The 23,838-nt window shown below is 33.7% G+C and overlaps 2 protein-coding genes across 2 annotated transcripts; both read right to left on the bottom strand.

Annotated features, from left to right (window-relative positions):
* Positions 1-7,363: 7,363 nt before the first annotated feature.
* Positions 7,364-8,630, bottom strand: LOC11439629 (chitinase 2). Its single transcript, XM_003594871.4, has one exon. It carries the CDS (start codon positions 8,572-8,574, stop codon positions 7,645-7,647), a length of 930 nt encoding a protein of 309 aa, XP_003594919.1. The 5' UTR covers positions 8,575-8,630; the 3' UTR covers positions 7,364-7,644.
* A 10,428-nt stretch (positions 8,631-19,058) lies between these two features.
* LOC25480092 (uncharacterized) lies at positions 19,059-20,327 on the bottom strand. Its single transcript, XM_013587470.2, has one exon. The coding sequence runs from the start codon at positions 20,207-20,209 to the stop codon at positions 19,316-19,318; it is 894 nt and encodes a 297-aa protein (XP_013442924.1). The 5' UTR covers positions 20,210-20,327; the 3' UTR covers positions 19,059-19,315.
* Positions 20,328-23,838: the final 3,511 nt, after the last annotated feature.

Genomic DNA, 23,838 nt, shown 5'->3' with positions numbered 1-23,838 from the left:
AAAGATCTAAACGTTTTCTTTCAAAAAAATCAAAAAAATCAATTTCAGAACCGTACGAAATTTTCAGATCTACGTCGTTTCAAGCTGCGTTTGAGAAAATCTTTGCTGGATTCGTGTTTAGGGTTAAAGGACGAATCAAAAGATGTAAAAATCTTTAAGTTCTGGAAAATTTTTCACCGGAAAGTGCATAGGCTCGCCGGAGAAGATGAAGTTTCCGGCGGACCTTCAAGGTCTCCGCCGTAGCTTCATCCTCACCGGCGGTGAGAGGTGAGAGGTGGGAGGTGAGAGAAGAGAGAAGAAGCTTAGAGAGAGAAGGAAATGAAAGAAATGAACTGGACCGGTGTCCATGTCCTTATATAGACGCCTGAACCGGTCCGGTTCATTTTGTTTTCATTTTGGACCGTAGGATCTAGGGTTTTTCATTTGAATGGTTGTGATGCGTTGTTTCCATGTGCTTGATCTGTGTTACCATGCGCTGCTTGTTTTGAACCGTCAGATCTAGGTCTGGATCAATCCAACGCCTCTGAGGCCTTTGGATGATCCAGGCCCAGTCTGTATGGGTTTTTGGGTTGGGCTTAAGGTTTTTTTTTTCACGTTTGTTTTTTTTCTTGCTATTTGCACCGTTTTTTCTTGCTATCTGAACCTGTTGCTTGCTCACTTTTTTTTACAAAAAATTCCTAAAAATCCTAGTTGTTTCTTGATATATTTTTGGTATTTCTATGGTGTTTTTGCATGTAAAAAAATGTTAAAATGGCATGAACTAATTCCCATGTGTTTTTACACTTTTGGTATACTTTTTGCTATGTTTTTGTTCTTGACACTTTGATATGTGACATGAATGAATGATGCCTAATATTGTGATGAATATGCCTCTGGTCATGTGCCCTTTTTTGCTGTTTTTGAATATAATTTTGTGAATTTCTTGCTTTGCAAGCAACAAGTGTTTGTCTTAAGGAATAAAGTGTCAAATTTCTCTATGAATTTGGTGTGATACTTTGCTTGCATGTGTCTCTATTAATTTCATGTCATGGCTTGAAACAAAACCTCTTACAAAATTGCCATGATGTGATAATATGAGTCACAAGCACCTTTAGGTATCATATCCAATTTTTTAGGTTTTTACCACTTAATTACTTCCTTTTTGCCATTCTTATGCTTTCCTTTTTATTTATTTCCTACTATTTCGTGCTTTATGATTACTAACCATTTCATCTCATGTGACATACATTTCATAGCATTCCACTATCTCCTCCACTTTCTTTAGCTTAGCATTTATTCTCTTTGCAAGTTTTAACTCATTTGGTGATGTAATTTGTTATCATTGGTTTGTAGCTTGGCAAAGGGGCCATAGAATGTATTTAGGCAATTTTTGTAATATGGACCATGGACACTATGACGCACCGGCACGCACACACTCACCCTAGATGTATGCCTAGGATTGCATGTTTAGATGAATGCTTAGGTTTAAACACTTAGAGAAAATCCAATTTTTTCCAAAAAAATATGCAAACAAATTCACTTCAAATATTTTTCATAAAAAAAATGGAGTCAAAACTCCAATAATTTTTCCCTTTTATTTTCTTAATCAAATTCTCAAATAAGCCTAATCATTAAGACTTTTTTGCAAAATCACTAAACGAACCCTCACTTTTTCATATTCTAATGCTCATAAAGCCTCTCAATCCCCTTCTTCAAATCATTTTCAAAATTTAAAATCAAACAATTAAAACCAAAAAACAAGTCTTTTTAGCAAGAACTACGCCGGTTTTGATCCCGTAACACGGTACGTAGGCAAGGGACTTTAACCCCTCCAAGCCGAAATAAAATCAAATTCTACTTCTTCTCACCCCCATTCTTAACTAATCACGCCTTCATTTTTCACAAGTAGGCAATAAAAATAAAGCGTAGAAATGAACTTAGGAGAACGGCTCTTATGGAGTACCATAATCGCTCCGGGTGCCTAACACCTTCCCTTAGCGAAAACGACCCCCGAATCTAGAACTTTTTAAGGGTTTTTCTCCGTTTACCCTTCCCAAGAAAAAAGAGAGATATCAACGGTCAAAAGGTTCAAGTCCAATTAAATGGCTTGGCACCCAAAAACCATGATAACACGTTATTTTTATAGTCTTTTTATGGTATTTTTATGGCATTTAGAGAGTCAATTACTTGTAATTCATGGTGAGATCAGATAAAAAACGGAACAAGAGCTCAAAAGAAGAAATTGGTGAAAAGAGAGAAATTTGCCTAAGAATCGTGCTACGTTGAGCAAGGATCATGGCATGTTGCAAGGACTCAGAATTCACTTATACGTTCTGGAAATTTTGTGGCACGATGAACCACGAAACGTGCCACGATGATTAAATAAAGTTACTGCCACATATGAATTAATTGGATGAGAACAAGTGTTTTGCTTTTGGGTGGTGTGAATAATAGAAAGATTAAAAAAAACAATTGGCTTTGTGTGTGTGTACGTTGGCAACAAGTGGAAGGTAACATGATTTATATAAAAAGAAGTAACACACAAAAGGAAGCACACTGGCGGTTTGGAACAGAGGGGCGATATCCCTTTGGTTTTGAAAAGGCACGAAGATCGGGACAAGAAGTGAGGCACATGATATGAAAAGAAACATCAACAATAGCGATTGAGAAAGAATTGAGGAGCAAAGTCATCAACGACGAAACTCTATCGGTTTATTTTCTTTACTATGTTGTTTATTTATTTGATCATGTCTAGTTAAATTCTTAGTTTCATTGAGCCATGATGAACCTTTGTAATATATGAATTAGAAGTTGATACTCTCTTTATTATTAATGTTATTCAGTCTTTATTTAGAATTATTTGTGTTCATTGTTTTTATATAATTGCTTGTATGACTATTAACCCTAACTTCCTGAAATTACATGAATTGATATTAGGAATTGAATGACTATTAACCCTAGCTTTTAATCTTGAAATAGTAATAGTGTTTGATTCAATATGGGAACCTAGAGATAGGAAATTGAGAATCATGACATATGAATTAATGTTCTGACATCTCTTCCGCAGTTATTCAATCGGTTTAAGAGATTAAAAGGTTATAACTTAGGAAAGGGTTTCGAGTCAAGAGATTGATCAAAACTACTTAGTTAATTTATCGTAAAGAATAAATAGTAATTACTAAGAAAGGGAGGTAAACTACTCATATAGAACAATAGGGGATTCATCGGCTTAATCATTCATCACCAATCATCTTTCAAACAACTTTCACTTACTTTTGTTACACACAAACCTACTGCCTTAGGCACTTCTAAAATTTACACATCCTAGATATTAACTTTATTGCTAAGTTGAAATTAACATAGTCCTCGTGGATACGAACTTATTTTATTACTTCGATAGTTTTAGTGCACTTGCTAAAAATCTATCATAAATCATAAAATTTCTTTGATTTTAAATAGTAATAAATAAATAAATTTCTTTGATTTTGTATATATTCAATGTATGAGTCCAATTGTCATCCCTAATTTAAATTGAAATAAATAAATAAAATTTTCCCTAAACCAGGAGAAATGACCGATATCAAGGGGAAACGTCGACATCCAAACTAGGTTGGCATCCCAATGAACCCCTATCCTCTACCGCCAAACTCAAAATATTATTAAAAAAAGGGGGAAAAAGTTACAAGAGGGGGGACTAGACCAAAACCCTCAAAAAAACAGAAGAAAAAACGGAAACAGAAAGAAAACAACCGCGTAGGGAAACCTATAACGAGGCATACCACAACGGTCTGAATAAAAATTCGTCTGCAAGTCAGGGGGAAGAACTGACAACCACACCGCCACATGGGACGAGGGACCCATATTAGCCAACTTATCATCAGTCAAAACAAATGAGACAAAAATTTTTTTTTTTTAAATCAATGATCAGTTGGAGAAGCATCACCCCTAGAGCGAGTTTTGTATGGCTTACCAACAATAGTTTTCTTCAACTGACTTTTAATCATATTCACGAATATGGCGCCATAATTCCATGTCGTACTGAATTCTCGGATTACTGTGAACGACTTCATGTGTTGTTTGCGCCAAACTATCAGGGGCTGCATCTTGCACAAAAGACTCAATCTGAGACATCTCCTCAGTTACTGCCAGTTGGGGAACTAGAATGCACGTCATCATGCTCTACAACATGATGATCCGTATGAACCGGTGCCAACTCCATACCTGCGGAAGAAACCTAATCAAAATTGCTCTCTAGAACGTCATTCTATGCTAAAGGGGATAAATTTGTTGCAGTCGCATCCAAAACCTTGGGACTCTCCACCAGCCCCGTGGTTGCGATTGTTCCTGTTCCACAACATCAGAAAGTGCAACAGTAGCATAAGAAACCTTGGTGTTCTCTACTACCTCTCTCGGAATCAAATGCAATTGCTCCACTTCATCGGAATGCATGTCATCGTGCGCTAATGATGAAACAACACCCAACACCGGGCTACCCGGACGAGGCAACTCTCCTTGAGGAATATGATCATTAACATTATAAAGAACAAAACTGAAAGAGTTGTATGACAAAGTCTGAATGAGCTCGATAACAATCATCTATGTAGGAGCAACCATTGTTGTAGAGGCAACAACAACTGGAACCCAAGTCAAAGTACCACCCTTGGTCGAAGAGGAGGAACCAACATCACCGTGGCGCACCTGTGCATGTCTAGGGTGATCAGCTTCGGCAGCCACTGGTTGTTTCCCAAGATCTTGCTTCTCCTTTGCTTCATGTGGGTGCAAGCATCGACATGTAGTAACATTATGTCCAATAGAGTAACAATGATGGTAGAAAAGAGGCCGTCGTTCATACTGGACTTCAACCTTGAAGGCAAATCCTTCCCTTTCCAAAAGAATTTTGTCATATGCCCTCTTTGATAAGTCAAAATCCACCAATATTCTTGTGTAATGGCCAAAAGAGCAGTTGCGTGTCGGACCATCTAAATCAATAGGAGTGCCAACCGCACTTTCAATTTCTTTCAAAGTTCTTTCCCGCCAATACTCATGCGGTAACTCAACCAAACGTATCTAAAGCAATGCGTCCGTCTGCTTTTGAGAGTTATAATTGAAGTCCTTGGTCCACTTAGAGAAACGAAGCAAACCTAGTTTAAGGTTTATGGTGCCTGCTGCCCAAATTTTACGTAAATCATCCGCCAAATCAAAGTGGAAATCATAGTAGCCCTTGCCACGCGGTACCATCTTCCACTAAGCAGTAGTTTCCCAAAACGTGCCTAATTTTGTGCTCAAGTCCCTTGCTGTATATGGTTTGTCCCCTTTGCGCAAGGTCAGTCTAGCTCTCAATGCATTCTAGCAATCAGCCAAACCATGCTGATATTCATCCTGGCCAATTCGAATACTCAGCGCATCTCCTTTGCTGCAAGGAGTCGGTAACGGATCAGTATCAGTATTAGTAGTAGAATTTTTGCCTCCCAAAACAGCTGCAAAACACATGTATGCCATGCCTAAGCTTGACACCAATTAAGTCTTGAAGAACGTGAATTGGTGAATTTCCAATAGCACGATTCCAAGTGCAATCAGCACACAAATTAATAAATTGAGGGAAAGCTTACGTGATTGGAGAACCCAATTATTGAAGAACCCACGAAATTGTTACTTGATGCTTGAATTGGAACTGGAATTGAACAAAAACCAATGTTTAGCAATACGTGAAAAGAACTCAAACACTATGTGATAATTCAAATAAATAAAATCATTGGAATAAAATTTTATTATATGAATTATTTCAAAATGGTAAAACAATTTAGTGTAAGATGAATTAGAGAAAGTTGGAAATCATTAAACAAACAATCTTGAAAAATGTTGGTCCCAAATATTTTTCTACGGTGTAACATGAAGTTTATGCCTTGTTTATTCAAGAAAAATGTATGGCCAGAGACTATTTTTTTCTAAAGTATGTATGATTTACATTCTTGTTTAAAAAAAATGCAGGCAACGAAATAATGTTGTTATAATTACCAAAGGTGCCATTAATGAAAACGTAACATAAGTCCGCCTTTTTAAACTTTTCAAAAACACTAAAATTAAAACAAAAAAATTGAAATTAGTTTTAAAAATTAGGCTAAAGTGCACTTTTCGCCCCCTATGTTTCATAATGTTGCGATTTTGATCCCCTATTTAAAAAATAGCAATTTTGGCCCCTTTCATCCCAAAATTGCTCAGAAGATGCCACGTGTCCCAGAAAAGGGGTCATAATCGCAACTTTTTGTAAAGATAAGGGGTCAAAAAACATATTTCCCTTATGTTAGGGGGTCAAAAGAGCATATTTCCCGAAACATAGGGGGTCACTTGTGCCATTTTTTTTAATAGGGGTCCAAAATCGCAACATTTTAAAACTTAAGGGGCGAAAAGTGGACTTTAGCCTAAAAATTACATGTTATAATTATAAAATTGTTTGCAAAACAAATTTTGTAGTTTTTAATTTTTAAAAACTAAAAAACAGATTTTGAGAAGTGAATCAAACAGGCTCTAAGAGTTTTATGTGATCATGATTCATGCATCTCACCGTAGTGGTTTGCACACTAGCATTGACTCAAAGTTGATCTTAATTTTGATGCAAAGTCTTGCTTTATCTATGACACAAAGCTCATCAAGGTCCAGAGCTTTGACCGCTTTTGCAGGGCTTTGACTAATCATAATCAGAGCTTTGACTTGGTCCAGATATTTGGATTTCTGTCTAGTGCTTTGACTTCTTGTCCAGAAGCAATATATTACTTTTGTACTTAGAATTTCTCGCACACTTAGACACATATTAGTCTATCCTAATTGTTCTCAAATATGCTTCGTATATTGTCTTGTTATCATCAATACTTTAAGGGCTTTGTGGTTGGTGTATATGGCGAACAAAAAGGTGCGTTAGAGGAGGGGGGGTGATTAGTATTTTTCAAAAGAGTTTAGTGAAAGCGTGATTAGAAAACGTATGACTTTTCGAATTAGTGCAAGATAACAATAACAAAAATTAAGACAATGATTAAAACACTCGAGATTCAATATTGAATTGAGAGGTTCAAATGTTGAATCTTAATAAGTACATTAAATATCAATAATCAACAATACAATTTACATAACTAGACAAGCTTGAACCAAACCTAAATGCAGTAAATCAAACTAACACTACGAAACACAAAGTATATGAATAAATGATTTGAAATTTAATTGAAGTTTAATTGTGATAAAATTGAATTTGAAAAGAATTTCTCTAGTAGTGAGCATTTACAAATCTTTTCTAATTATTTTCAAAAATTCTAGCTCTAAACTTTCTCAAATCTTGAAACTTAAAATTGTGAAATATATGTGAAGCAAAGTAAGAAAATAAACAGCATAGTAATTAAAGGAAATATGATGGTATTTATTAATAGAATGGGAAAAAACACACTTGTACATGGTGAAAGACTATTTAAGTTGTACACATGAGATGAGACAAATTAAAGTCTTTTAAGATAGGAAAAGGATATAATTGCTTCTTATTATTTAATACAATACAAGAGAAGCTATTAAATATCCACACACAACATAGCATAATAATAGAGCACACGACAATAGGAATAATAGGTCTTATATATTTTGAGGAGGTACCAACGTAGTGTAGTTTGTTGTAATGTGATTCATTCAATTATCAGTAAGGAGGTCTTGTAGGACTTCCTCTAGGAAGTAAGGAGTATTGTCTTCGTTGGAGGGCATGGCAGAATCATTAGCGTTCCAAACAAAAATACCAGGGAGTGATTCGCTTTCGAGGAGGGATTTGCAACCCTTAATGAAGACATCTCGTGTCATGTTAGTGTTACTATCTGGATCAGTGCTGACTCCTGGCAAGAGTTTAACATCAGTACCGTATTCATTAAGCAACTTATTATAGAGATTTACCAATTCATCCGCGCTGGACACAGTCTGATTGTAGAACTTGTAGTCAACCCAGTTAATTATGTCTTTGTTGGCCCAATACAATTTATGGTAGTGGGGTTTGAGAAGCTCTGTTGGAGCAATGGACACCAGTTTTATGGATTTGGAACTCTTCTTGAGTTTTCTTATGAGTTCTCCTATGCAGGAAGAAAACTCATCCGGATTGCAATTGCTGTACTCATAGTTAATATCAATACCATCAATTATGTCATCGCAATGGCACTCGTCGGTGCTGCTGCTATCCTTTGAGTACTCTTGGTATTCATTGATGAGCTTTTTGATCGATTGTTTCGCCTTGGTACTCCATGATTCAATCTCTTTGGGATTGAATGGATTTTCAGCGCCAAACCCTCCAATGCTTATTATCACCTTAACATTCTTATGATCTTTCTTCAGCTTCGCCACTTTTGCTGGACTGAAATTATTAAAATTCCAAGTCCGATAGAATTCTCCCTTGCCTTTTCCATCTCCACTATACACCTCCCTCAGAGTGCCCAAAATAAAATGGAATTCTTCGATGTCGTCGTTGATCATCTCAGCTGGAAAATCCTTTAAATTTTTTGGGATATCTTTCACACCAATGTATTCGCGAAAAATGATTGGCTTCACAACAGCATTGATCTGATGAGTATGGGACATTATGATAGATAGATAGATAGATAGATAGATAAGTGCTTTTTGTGTGTTTGATTGGTTGTGGTTGGAATGACCAACTCTTATGCCCTTTTATAAGCCAACGGATCCAACTAATTAGTCTAGTAGACTTTTTTATTTTTTATGTCTATTCTTCCAATTAACATTTTTATTTGACAAAATTCTTCAAATTAAGTATTAAGTATATACGTTTTTAGTTTGACATAATAATATATACCACCATCCCCTTATATGTGTTCATACTTTGGTTGTTACGGATTCATACAATAAAAATAAGAAAAACCATGTTTATTTTAGAGAGGCACGAACTTGAACTAAAGAACTGATTTACGATCTCGAATCAAAAGTGATTGGTTCACCAGACATCAGGGTCTAATCAGAAGGGCACCCCTCACCCCCGGTTCACCAGAGAAACACTATAGTCAGCCAAACAAGATTGCAATTCTAGACACCAACTCACTATCTCGAACCAAAAGTAACCGGTCCACCAGAATCCAGCAGACAATTTTTAAGACAATAACATGATTTGCAATGGTACAAACATCAATCAAATCAAAAAGGAAAAGGCTCAGTTCGAAGAACACGCACGCTCAAAGCATCCAAAACACCTTAACAATCCAAAACTCAAACAAGAGCTAGCGACGACGGATATGGACCCGAATAACAGAGGCGGCCTTCAAAAGAAGTGAAAAATTGCCCGGAAACACACACTACACCATTTTTGGCTTTAGGCAACGGATATTTAACCACGGATTTGTGTTGTTGCCTAAAGTGAAAAATGGTTTAGTGACATGGAAACCAACAAATACAATTTTTTGCGATTTTTTATTTATTTATTTTGGTTGGCTCGATTTGCGGTTGTCTATTGGATTGGTTCAGTTTTGAACATCCTTACCACATATAATATTTACATTTGTGAAACTAAATATCTTTAATACAACAATATAAAATTATTTTTTTCAAAATCTATAGACTATTACTATAAACGTTATAATTTATACTAAATTTACTTTAAAGTAATTACATGTCGAATAATTGAAATACACACTATTTTTGTGTGAAGTATATTTGTTCTTGGCTTAATAGCAGTTTTAACTCCTTAACTTTTCTAAAGTTTCAATTTTGGCCTCCTAAGAAGAAAAAAAATTACAAAACTGCCCTCTAAGTTTTGCATCTGTGACAGTTTTGGCCCCCAAGGTCAATTTTGACTCAGTCTACGCTGACGTGGCACCCTAAGTGAGACGCTACGTGTTATTTTTTTATTTTTTTTTTGCCTTAGGGGGCCAAAACTGCTACAGTTGCAAAACTTAGGGGGCGGTTTTGTAGTTTCTTTTCTTAGGGGGTTAAAATCGCAACTTCGTGAAAGTTAGGGGGCGAAAACTGCTATAAAGCCTTTATTTTTCTGTAATTTCACTTACAATTTAATTTAAATTCATTTTTTTTAATGATTAAAATTCATTTTTTTCAATTAATGTTTTAAAAATTAAATATGTTAATTCCAGGCTACACTAATTTCTTTTATTAGGCCAGTACTAGTAGAATTTTTTTTTATAACTTCCCAGACATTCTATCATATCATGTGCAATCCAAATAAATCAAAATAAAGTATGCATACACTTGCCTATTCCTCTTATTAACTGTTTTGTTTGACAAAATTCTTCTAATAAAGTATATATACTTTTTTGTTTGACATAATACTATATAGTATATACCATTTCTCTTGGCAGTATATTATATATCATCATCAGCTTATATGTGCTCACACTATGGTTGTTAGGGGTTCATACAATAAATATAAGAAAAACCATGGTTTTTTTATAGGCAAGAACTATGGTTCTCATAGGTTTTTTTTTTTTATTGTGAGATAACCAAATAATTGGATGTAAAAATACTATTCAAAGCATAAGATACATGTTGAGTCGAAAATTTTCAATACAACAAAATGACTTTGATAGATCGATCTAGACTTTAAGTCTGATTTTTGATAGGGTTCTTAATTGATCGGTTTAAAGTAACAAACATGTAGTTTTGAATTAATGAAACGTATGGGTATTTTAAATATGTAAACAGAAAAAAGGATAAAGAGAAATAAATGGCACAAGTGTACGAAAAAATAAAAAAAAAAAAAAAAAAAAAATATATATATATATATATATATATATATATATATATATATATATGTATATATTAGGTGAGATTCATGTATCGTTCTTTCAATGTTACCAATAAAAGTATTATCATGGGAGGGAAGATGTTTTTCTAAAAGGTGTAGTGTTGTCGAACATAGATTACCTCTTTCACATATATTACAAGAAATTTGCCATACAACAACGGTAAAAAAATGGTGGTAAAGGTCCAAAAACCGTTGGTATAGATCATAAAAACTACTCCCTCCGTCTTTCATAATTAACAAAAAAAACTCATTTTCTTTGTCTCAAAATATAAGCAAATTACATTTAATTTTTACAAACTTTTATTCTATTTAATCTTGTTTTTTTTTTTAAATCTCTTTTTCAAGAAAAACTTTTGTTTATTCTCGTAAAATTAAATGCAAATTACATTTAATTTTCCCTCTCTTTCATTTTTTCCATAACCAATAGCCAATGAAAATTGTTTTTTAATATTCCTATAAAACTTTTTCCAAAGAAAACACAAAAAAATATACTCCAAATTATTATGTTTTAGTTTTCTTAATAAATGTGATTTTTTTTTTTTACTTATATTTTGAGACGGAGGGACTAGTATACCAACAGACACTAGTTGCCGTCTACATAATTCGCTATACCAACGGCAAAATGCCGTCCCAATAGGTTATACCAATGGAAAATTAGGGCGTAGGAAAAAATTCCGGAGCTATAGCAATGAATTTTTACACCTATTTAATAGCTTTAGCCACCATGTAAATCCGTTGGTATAGGACCAGACTATCTGTTGCTATAGGTCTGCCTCATTTCTTTTTACAAATAATATTTTGTCTAAATTAAATATATTTTTAATAACAAAAGTTTTACACTATTTTCTATATGCACCACACAATATTTAAAGCCAAATAAAAGAAAATTTCAATTAAATTTTCAAATTAACAAGTCTTACAAAGATGTGAACTAACAAGTCTTGAGAACATATCAAACTAACAAAGTTGGGTTTTATATAACAACAACAACAATCTACAAAGAACACAGTAGAGTAGATGAGCAAAATTGTGCGTAGACGACAATTTTTCTGGTTAGGGGCAGTATAAACTTCTGTAGCCTAATGAAAATAAAAGAAAATAAGTTACAAACTCAACTTAATAAATGTTTTCATAATATTCAAAATATGAACCCAAAAAGAAAAATATAATATCTCTGTCAGCTTGCAAAATAACATACAAATATTCTCAAGATATTCGATTTTCTATCAGCTTGTAACACTACTAGAAAAAGAAAAATTAGCGAGGGAAATTAGTGATGGAAAAAATGAAATTCCTCACAAATTCTTTGGTCGCAAAATTTAATAACGGAATTAGAGAAGAATTTTACGTTTTCCCTCACTAAATTTTCCTCACTAATTAATTTTTGTTTCTTTAGTAGTGTAAACACTAACCAAATATATATCAAGATGACAAAGGCACTTGGGGAAATAATGCATCCTTAGCAACACGAGTAAAGGAAATAGCAAGAGCTCTAATACACAAACTTGCCATCAAATTTACAAAAAATTATCTGCAGAGATGAGGAATTAGCAAATTATCACTGATCAAATCGCACAGCTGAGAGGTTAATCCAAAGACTTGCCACCATTGCAGCTCAAAGGACCTCAATACATACACATTTTACAATTTTCACCAAAAGACAATAGACAACAACCGGAGAACCACACCCAATGATAACATCTAAAATTTGAATGAAAGAATCAAACTTGTAGCAAACAACCTGAATCCTCCAATAACTGATGAGGGCCAACCAATTGTAAGCTTAAAGTACTGTATGTCACCTGATTTTTTTTTACCGGCGGCACAAATGAGCATTTTTTTTTACCTGAATTTAATATATATAATTTTTTTATCAAATGATCTAATGACTATAAATTCATCCTTAAAATGAATAAGTAGAAATCCAAGGTTTAAAGCTCAACCACTGCATACATAATAATGTGAGGTGTCTATTGATGGTCGAAATATCAAGTAATAAAGTGATAAGTAAAGTAACGTATCCACAAGGATTGTCGTTTCGTCTAAACAGCTCGTGTTACTTATTTTAAATTGACGATATAAAATAAAAGAGATAAGGGTTAGAGATTGCAATTTTTATCTGTTTGCAACAGAGCAAGTTACCTGTTTTTGGTTACAGAAAACAAAATAGCGGTTAAGACTCTTTGAATCCCCCTGTTTATATTGTTGGATAATTAATAACATTCATGTCAAGTTTAGTTATCTTAAGTAGATTATGTAACTGATGAGGCTGTTGGGAAGTTCTAACCTAGTTGGTTGTCAAACTGCACCTGTTGATTGCATGACGATCCTTACGTGCGGGGTCTATATTATCTCGGTTGATCTCGATTTATCTACTGATGGCTAATTGCACCTGATGATCGCACGGTGATCCTTACGTGTGGGGTCTTGCTAATTCAAAGGTAATTGAAACATAGACTTAAATTGGCATTCCAAGATTTTCAAAGGAAATGAAGGCCAGTGTTCCTGTAGGACAACCCATCTATGAATCTTAGGACACTCATAGCCCGCTCTCCTTCCCGCCCTAACTAGTTTTACAAACGGGCAGCCCTATCAACGTCTACTTTACCTAGAGGTCGAGGACAATGGTCTTACTTAGGTTTATTCCCCTTGGTGCTTGTTGCCCTAATTAATAAACTAGTTACATCCTAGGTTCAACAGATTTTACTCAATATTAGTAATGTCACCTTCTAAGTACTTACTCCTAGGGTCAACTCGCTTTCGGTATCTTTTGTCTAGTTTAATAATCATTTACTTCCTACAGGTAGTTATTAGTATAAGGATATAAATATCAAGATATAAGCAACCAGATAGTAATAACAATATTAAGCTCTGTAACAACCTAAGTACCTAATCTAATGTTGCACTTCGCCAGAATAAAATAATCCTAAATAAAAATTAATAGCACACAGAAAATAAATAAAAATAAAACGACATTAAATTAAATAATTACCCAACAAAAATAAACAGAGGTTAATCGTAGAACCATAACTTATAGATATCTAGTTACACATGATAACTAAGACAAAAATACTAAAAGATGAAAAGATACCCTAGAAAAGATAGGAGAAGATAGAGCTCCTCTTTGGCTTCCTAGAATCGCCTTCCTCTTGAACTGCTCCAGATTTGAACGAGAAATTGTGAGTGAGGAAGGCTGGTATTTATAGAAAAAGTTTCCACCTAACTTGGGTTAAAATCATGGGCTTTCAGGGGCGAAAATATCACAAAAGTTACCTTTTTCGCAAGTCACATGCGCCTTGCGCCTAGGTCCATGCACCTAGCGCATGTGCCTGAGACTTTCAGGCGCCTACATGCATGTGCGAGGCGATTTAGTTCATCACTTTCCTGTTTTCATTTGTTCTTCGTCTATTGAGGTGTTTTCTTCATAGTTAAGTTGTCTTGGACATTGGGAACAAAATTCCTCCCTTTGTAAATTCTTATTAGGCCTCTTGAATCTTCATTCTTTATCTTCCCAAGACCCAATAATCTTCAGAGGTCTTGCTTTGCCTGATTTGCATGATTTCTTCGTGATTTACCTCAAAAAACCCTAAAATTGCTATGTTTTGAGAAGAATCGAATTACAAATATTCAAATATAGAAAATATTACAAATGTCCCAAAATCATATGCAAAGTGCTCTAATAGTCCTCCGGTTTGCTGTTAAAACCTACTAAATTAGACTGAAAAATATGTTAAGAATAACGTAAAATGATCTGTCACCATCTATCAATTCAGCTATGCTTAGAATTATTTGCAATTTTATTATTCATTACTCAATGAAACTTGTAATAATAATAAATATTAAAAGGCCATGACTTTATTTGAGAAATAATAAATTGAAAGACAACTACGGTTTATATTCTACACGTTATCAACTTATATATTTTACCTCCACTAAAAAAATATGAGTTTTTCTATTTACACCCCATGTTTTTTTGGTTACACCCAAATTTTCTTAATTTTTTTTTATAATATCAAAATTGCCCTTTTATATAAATTTTCTTAAAACCCTAATTTTATTCATTGTCAGTGAGTTTCACCCTCTTTCATCCCATAAAGCGATCGATCAAACAATTTGATGTTCAATATCAATCTCCATGAAAATTAAAGAGTGAATCAAAATATCTTTCATCCATACTCAATTGGATATAAGTAAGTGAATTTCTTCTTCTATTTGCTAGTTTCAATTTTTTTCCTTCAACTGCACTGATGCACTGTACGATTACGGTTTTAATTTACATTGGCAAGGTTAACTTAAATTCAGTTTAAGTAGGTTCATGTAAACTAAGTTTACATGAACCTACTTAAATTGAGTTAACATGAACCTACTTAAACTGAGTTTACATGAACCTACTTAAACTGAGTTTACAAAATCGCAGAACTGTGAATCGCAAAACAAGGAAAACACAAATATTTAAATTGCATAATGTTTTTTTTTTTTTTTTATGATCATTGGTCAGACTTTTATGTTCGCACTATGGTTGTTAGGAGAATTTAAAATTTGGATCATCAATTTTTGTGTAAAGGCTAGGAGTATTTCCTAAAAAATATAAGACTAAGAGTTTTATGTGAACATGGTCCATGCATTAAAAAACAATACTATAAATTGAAACCAGCTTAATTATTTTGGTAATATGCAAACAAGTTCTTGAATTCACTCAAAGCAGACAACTCATCAGACGTATTATGGTTTTTAAAAGAGAAATCAAGTTATCTGTTGGTGTATATCCATAGAGACGTAAGGCGTGTTAGAGAGAGACGTAATATGCAACATGACCTTTGTGCGATATTTTTCATTATATCTAAAGTTTAGGTCTCAAAATTTAGCGAAACTAATGGCATATGAAAGGTAACATACATATCTAGACTTATGTGTTGGATTAATTATTCAATTAATTAATTATGGATTGACAATAATCAATTATTATAAGTTAATATTATATTATAAATTATGGTCTACTGTGCTAAGCACTAATTAGTTGATGAATATGTGTGATTGAGTTATTCTTTTTAAATGGACCGTGCTGAGTTGGACCATTTAGCTAAGCCCGATGAGAGGTCATTGCCCTCAGCCGTTAAGCTATTTAACCGTCATCCCATCAGACGGTTAATTATTATGAACATCATTGTGAAAACATAAAACTAGACGGAATGAGGGTAGTCATCCCTCTTATAGTTGTCGGCGGTTATCCTTCATCAATCTAATTCAAATATACACAATTTCTTATTCCTTTTATTGTTATTAATGATATGCTATAATTTGTATCTAGTTATCCATGACTAAACACTAAAACTTTTATCATTATGTTCATATACTATGGTTGTTAAGATAATTAAAAATTTGTATCATCATTTTCCGTGTGAATGCTAGGAGTATACGTAAAAAAATAGTAGGCTAATAAGAGTTTTATATGAACATGATCCATGAAGAGTTATTGCAATTAGTAAAAAAAGAGAAAAAGAAAGATTAAACCAGTTGAAGTCTTTAGATTTAAAGTTAATAATTACCTATTCATTGGGATAATAATCATACTCCTAGCACATAAGAAGCGTATACCTTCAAAAGTCTTTAATTTTAAATATGTCAAACAAATAATGGGATTCAAAATCTTTAAGTTTGATTTGTTAAGTCTTTTTACCTTTTTTTTCATTGCATTTTTGTCATTTTGATTTATTTGCATATGAATTTTTCAAGCTTCAAATACATGATTATCTTTTCTCCTGGCCTCTGAATCTTCAAATACATGACTTTGCTGCAATATCTGACCAATTCAAATTGTTCATATTTTTCTTGACGACGTGATCTTTACTCATATCAAGTGACATCACAATCATTCTATTACATAATCAATTATATTTGTTCATATCAATCTTTATATAACAAATTTTAGAATCTCATCATGAGTTCTAATAATATTTCTACGATTATCATAAAATTGATTATAAAAAATTCATTTCCATATATTTAAAATGGACAAATGATGTCATCTTGTCAATAACTTTGATAGTATGTCTTACGCAAATGAAATCCTTCAGAGAGTTTGATATAATCATCACTATCAAGTGAGTCATACAAATATATTGTAGCACATTTTTTATATAATTTGAGCCTTTCATGTGCTACTGAACTTAATCAAGTATGAAAAAGTTCTTGAATTCACTTCAGGTGAAAATGTGTCTAAAGAATATGTCTCTTAAAAAAAAATGATAGACAATTTTACCAATTCACTTCAGGTGAATATATCAAAATCTATATATATGTATTTTACCATTCTAATTCTCATTATTACTTATCAGATATAGCGCTATATTATATCCAAAGACACGTCAACATTGACTTTACTTCGGTTCCATCTCATTTTATTGAGATCTTTCATTCATGACACAATTAATTTATTAACCTTTAATAAGTTTCAAGTATCTGTATAGTTCTTCTGGAACAAATAAATCAATTATGTCATAAAACACTTTGAGTTTCTATCCTCGTTTCAGTTATAATTCCTTTAAACTCCTTTTCTTATTCGAGGATTTTTATATTTGGAACAGATTGATCTACCATACTTCTGGCACAGTTAAGACTCATTTGCATATTAGATTATCCGACAAGGACATCTATTTCATTTGGATCATTAGCAGCTGATGTTTGATTTATTTACCTTTGCAAATGAGTTATACCTTGAGGATCAAGACGAGACAATAATATTTCCTTTCAAATAATTTATTTGAACTTCAGGTTCACATTTTCAGATGCTTATTATCTCCCCCTAATATTGGGAAAACTAATCCATCAATTGATAATCAGCCTACTAGGTTATAAATAAGTTGACTTAATACAGTTAATGATAGATGGAGATTCATATCAAATATTTTTTCCCAATATTCTTTCGAGATTTATCGTAGTGCATTATATTGGAGCAACTGTGATATACACAACACATTCAAACATCCAATAGATGAGAAATATTAGGTTGTTAACCTAAAATCAATGATAAATTAAGGGGAGAACTTATACATAGTATTGTGTTTGTCTGATGTGAATCAATATCTCAACAACTTGTTGATTCCCAAAATTCAGTTTATAAGACATGGTCTCATAACCAAAATAGAGTTTATAAGGTATGGTCTGATAAGTATCAATTATACAATTAACTTTTGACGTCTAAAGAATGGATCTTCAAGTCCATTTTTATGAGCATATGCTACCGGTTATTCAATATCAATTTGACAAATGATACTTATCAAATGCTTTCTGAAAAGTTCTTAAAATAAACTCTTGGTCAAATTTGTTGACATAATATGTTGGAAAAAAATGTGTTTAACATTAATTACAACAAGGATGTGCTAAAAGAGACCGACCATAATTACAACAAGGATTGCGAAGGAGACGCCAAGCAAGGATTGACACCTTCAACAGAACATGCATGTGCCAAATTAAATCTGAATCCTCCGTAACCATACTATTACCATATGAAGTGAGCATATCATAAGACGATCTAACAGTATAGCTTCCTAAAGGGTCACGTAACCATCTCCAATGATCTGGAGTATTATCCTGCAAAACAACATTAGCCAACAACAACCTACACTCCCCCACTAACACCTCCTTCCAATCCTACAACCTCATACGCCACTCCCACTCCTCACCGCCCTCGCCCCACCCGGCCCTTCACAAACATTTCCTCCACTGTTCAATTTTTGTTAACACTTAAGTAATACATGCGTCTAAATCGAATTGAGAACGCAATACCACCCAACCATGGATCAATCCAAAAAAAGTGTCTCGTCCGTTCCCCGCCACTTTTGAAACATTATCGCGAAACCAACCATCTCTGACACCTCCGCCACTATTGGTGCTCACATGCACAACCTCTCATGTTCTTCACCATACTGGGCAACCACCACTCTATACCGCAAGCCCTCTCTATCTCCTAACAACTTCCAACACCATTTACCTAGAAGGGCCAAATTAAATTCTCTCATTCTCCTCACTCCCAAACCTCCCTCCTTAAGGAGGGGCAATGGTTAAGGAAGCCAAAAGTAGCATGTTTGCATTGGTTTCAACAATATTTTGACTTTTAAAAAGTTACATTTATCATTTTTCACTATTTTCAATGCTATATTTCTATTTTTATCCCCTTATCCAATGCCCTATGGGCAATGGTTAGCATTCTCCTTTAATCATATATCTAGAGTATATTTTTGATATGTTTTTGAGTTTTTCGAAAATAAAAATAAAAATAAATGCATCTTATCTTATCTTAATATATGAACGTAACGTTTATTACTTAAAAGCACATATAATAATGATACAAGAGAAGTCATTTATTCTCCACACACAACATAATACATAAATAAACACACATGAAATAAGTAGAAAATGAAATTGCACACATAGGTCTTATTTAAAATATAATAAGAGACTAAAGCTTATAGAGCTTGGAACGTATGTATGATCTAGCTCGATATTCTAGTCTAATTTGACCCATAAAATTATAGATGCAAATGACGAGATTAATTAACCTATGAGGAGGCTTTGCAAAATATCCTCTAAAACGAAAGGTTTATTCTCATTGGGTAGAGGAATTGTAGAGTCATCAGCGTTCCAAAGAAAAACACCAGGGAGTGATGCTATCTGGAGGAGATGTCTGCAGCCAGCAATGAAGTGCTCCCTTGGCATCTTGTCTACAGGCTCAATGTGAAGCTTGTCGGTGCTAACTCCTGGAAGGACTATACTAGGTTTGTAGTTTCTTGATACCTGGTCATAGAGTTTTAGAAAGTCGTCAAGTGTGGATACAGCTTTAGATTGGTTGTAGAACTGGTAGTTAACCCAATTTATATTGGCCTCATTTTGCCAAAACAAGTTGCGGTAGTGGATTTCATTGGTCTCGGATGGAGCAATGGACACGATCTTGATGCGTAGATAATTATCATTCTTAAGTTGAGTTATAACTTCCCCTATGCACCTGGCAAAACGAAGCTTACCTGTGTCATTTGTAGTATGGAAGACGTTAAGATAATTAATGTCAATGCCATCAATTATGTTGCCGGTTTGATCCTTGTATTTTTGGATGATCACTTTGAGTGAAGACACAGCCCGCGTAATCCAGATAGTTTCCTCAACAGGATTGAATGGAGTTTTAACGGTGTCATTACCTCCAATGCTTATTACCACCTTCACATTTGGATTATTTCCCTTCAAATTTCTCACTGCTTCTGGACCGAATGCTCTAGTATTCCAAGTTTCCTTGAAAACTCCTGTGCCTTTATTTTGAGCGTCATACTCCTCAGTGGCAAATCCCAAAATGAAGTGGAATTCTGAGATATTGGTTTTGATTATTTCAACTGGAAAATCCCTTAAATTTGTTGAGAATGGTTTCACACCAATGTATTCCCTGAAGATTTTAGACATTCTCACAATTTCAAAGGAGGGGGAGATTAATGCAAATTAATTGGCTTTTATGGGCTTGATCGGTTTGTGGTTGGAATTTATCACAAACTCTTGCTTCCCTTTTATAACACTATTGCTTCAATTATTTTATATAGTGTGAACACCTCCTCAAATAAGTTAGCCTTAAATTTCCAAATGGTCTCTGCAACCATTAAGCGTGTTGGTTTTAGTCCTTAAAAGAAAATATTTATTTTAGTCTTTGCAAATACTTATATTTTTTTTTATTTTGTCCTTGTCGTTTTGTTTTACATTTGCAAGGACTAAAACAAAACGAAAACAATGCAAGGACAAAAATTAACACGCGTAATATTTGTGAGGACCATTTGCAAGAGTCGATGGGAGATTGTAAGGAATACCACCTTTTGAAATGAGAAAGTCTTATAATACTCATTACCTACTCTATATATTCGTACCTCTACATATATTCTTTTTCCGTCAAAATAAACTTTTTGAACAACCGTGTAATCATTACTTATAGACATTCAATCTCTCTACTATAAAAAGCTACAATTACGATCCAAGTTGAAAATCAGACTAACTATATATTTTTTTCCAAAGTAAGAATTGACCGACTATATTTAGTAACGAATACCTTCCAACCAAAAATTTATCCACAAAATGAATTCTTCAAATATGGTTGAGATTCATTAGGTTTCCTCTACCCTCCAATCCCTTATAAAGTTAGGTTTAAATTTGCAAATGGTCCCTATAACTATCAAGCGTGTTGGTTTTAGTCATTGAAAGAAAATATTTAGTTTAATCCTTTCAAATAACTATTTGTTTTAGTCTTTACAAAATTAATTCATATTTGATTTTTGTACTTTGTAATATGTAGAATATTCAAATTTTGTCCTATTTTCCTACTCATGTTTCTCTGTCTGTACTCATACATCACAGCAGCAGCAGCAACCGAGACTCTTTACTTTTTCCCATCCTCCACAATCTTTGATAAATGAAATTTTTAATTCTCTTAACAACCATAGTGTGAAAATAACTCTGATCCATGATCATAAACAAAAGAATTTATGGAATCAAAAATATATGTTATATTATATTTTAAAATACTTACAAGGTAAAATCTTTAACATTTTCTGAGAGAAATAAAATGTATTATTTTTTCATGTGTAAAATAAATGAAAATATATTTACGTTTGTAGTGCATAACAAATGACTTATTTTTATATTATAAAAAAAAAAAAAGACTTAATACTAGTTTGTTTTCATAATTGCATGATGTTCTTATAATTAAAAAAGTTAATGCATGACGTCCCATGCTTACATATGAATAATATAGTATGCATAGAAAAACAACGATTATGTAATAATTAATGACTAATTATAATACAATTATTAGTCATTCAGAAATACTTGTTTTTACTTTTTGGTTACAAGAAATAGTAGTTTTTATAAGGAAGAGTGCTTTTTCAAATGACAACTCAATAATATTCATTTCTCTGTTTTATTTTTATATACGGAAGAGTGCTTTAATACGGCGGCTGATTTGATTGGTAATTTTTTGGACGAGTGTAGACCTTGGATTGGAGATGGTAATAGATACCCAATGAGCATAGTACAATAGTATCTATTTTCATAACCGCGTTTGTATAAAATACCCGTATCCGAGTCCGTATCCCTTGTGGGCAACAACTTTATTGTTTTTCCACATACCCTATGGGTACTTAAGTGCCCATACCCGCACCCATTACCCGCACTTTAACCATGCAAATTAAAGACAATAGAAAACACTACAATTGAAATAAAATTATGATCCAAAAAATTTCAAATCAACTAATAAAATAGTATAAATCGTAGTATTTAGCCAACTAAAAAACATCCAAAATATTCCTAGAAAGAAAGAAAAAGTAGATGTTTTACATCAATTATACGTTAAAAAGTTCCAGTTGCATGTTAAAGTCATAATGAACTGTTACTAAAGTTTTTATAAAGTTGCATTAAGCTATTTTAGGGTTAGGCTTAAATAGTTAAATATATTAATTAATTAATTAATTGTACACAAAAATAAATAAATTATTTATCATATTATATAAATACATATATGCAGGTTGTGGGGCTGGGTAAAACAAGGCCGATACCCGTGCCCATATCCATTTAAATTTGCGGGTAATTATCCATACCCAATTCCTGACCCAGGAAAGCGGGGTTTTACCCTACCCATAGCGGGTATTTTTTGCAGGTGCCCATGGGGTCTGGGTCCTATTGCCATCGCTACCTTGGACGAAGGAGACGGTTTTAATTATTAGAGGGTTGCTTGGGTGACATGTTTTGGGGTGCCTCTTTAAGCATGGAACAATATCTTCTTTTTGGAGCTGGCAACAACACAAGGTAGACTTCTTAAAATAAATGATTGTACTATTAACAAAGATAGGATGGATTATCCTCGGTTTCTAATTGCTACTCCTTTGTTGAAAGAAATAAATGTTTCCGAAGAGGTGTGGATTGATGGACAAATGATTCCAATTCGCATTATTGAGGATGTAGATTTTGGTTTTGTTGAGGACGCTTGTTTATTTGAATGTGAAGATGATAATAATTCAAAGCATTCGGTTCCCGAATGTTTAAAAGAGGATGAGCCAATTGTAGATGCCCTTGTGCAACAAATACATGATGATTGCGTTCTAAAACCATATGAAGACAAGGAGGTTCGGAGTGATACTATAAATCAACATCCTACGATGCATCGGTCAGACACCGTTCAAGTTGTGGAGAAGGAAAATAGTACTAGTCCTGATGGTAAGACTATGACCAATTGCATTGAAGAAAAAGCCATGGTTAAGCCGTGCAATGTTCCTAACAAATCTCAACAAGTTAGTATAAGAAGTAAGGTGGCTCCTTCGTTGACTGTTTTAAAAAGATTGCAAGGTTATCCGCAACAGATAGAAATGAATTGATTCGTTCTCTGAAACGTTCAAAAAAGAAGAAGGTGAAGGTGAGTACATCCAAATCCTCATCATGTAACAAAAAATGTGTATCTTTGTCTGCGGGTTCTGGAAATTCTGCAAATTCCAAAGATTGGACAAATTGGGTTACTTTACATGGTGATGCTAAGAGGGAGGAGGTTGATATTGTGGATGTTGGTGAGGTTATTGGTGTTAGGTGTAAAAACAGTTTTCAGGAGTTGGCTAGAGGAGGCGGTAAGTAGGGTGTGAGGGTGGAGGTTGGGAGGAGGTAGGGGTAGGGGGTTTGCAATGAAGATTTTTTCCTTTAATATTAGCGGGTTGGGATCGGTAGAAAAGAAGAGGTTGATTTCAGGGAGGAGACCAGATGTTTTTTATATTCAGGAAACCAAGTTGAAAGTGGCGGATGATGTTTTGGGTCGTTCTTTGTGGGGGTCTGAAGATGTGTCTTATTCTTTTAAACCATCAGTTGGTGCGTCAGGGGGTATTTTGACGATGTGGGATACTAGTGTGGTGGACATTTGCATGACATTGAATTTATCTAATGCTTTGATTGTCAAAGGGACGTTTATGAAAAATAATGTTGACTTTATTTTTGCCAATGTTTATGTGCCGTGTGATAATAGAGGTTGTGAGTTATTGTGGAATGAGTTAAGTGTTCTGATTCAGAGGCAT

The sequence above is a fragment of the Medicago truncatula genome, chromosome 2 (assembly GCF_003473485.1).
Source record: "Medicago truncatula cultivar Jemalong A17 chromosome 2, MtrunA17r5.0-ANR, whole genome shotgun sequence".
NCBI lineage: Eukaryota > Viridiplantae > Streptophyta > Magnoliopsida > Fabales > Fabaceae > Medicago > Medicago truncatula.
This window is presented reverse-complemented; position numbering and strand designations above follow the sequence as displayed.

Excerpts from the sequence above, each read along its gene's own strand:
- LOC11439629 (XM_003594871.4), bottom strand. The coding sequence starts at position 8,574 with ATGTCCCATACTCATCAGATCAATGCTGTTGTGAAGCCAATCATTTTT.
- LOC25480092 (XM_013587470.2), bottom strand. The coding sequence starts at position 20,209 with ATGTCTAAAATCTTCAGGGAATACATTGGTGTGAAACCATTCTCAACA.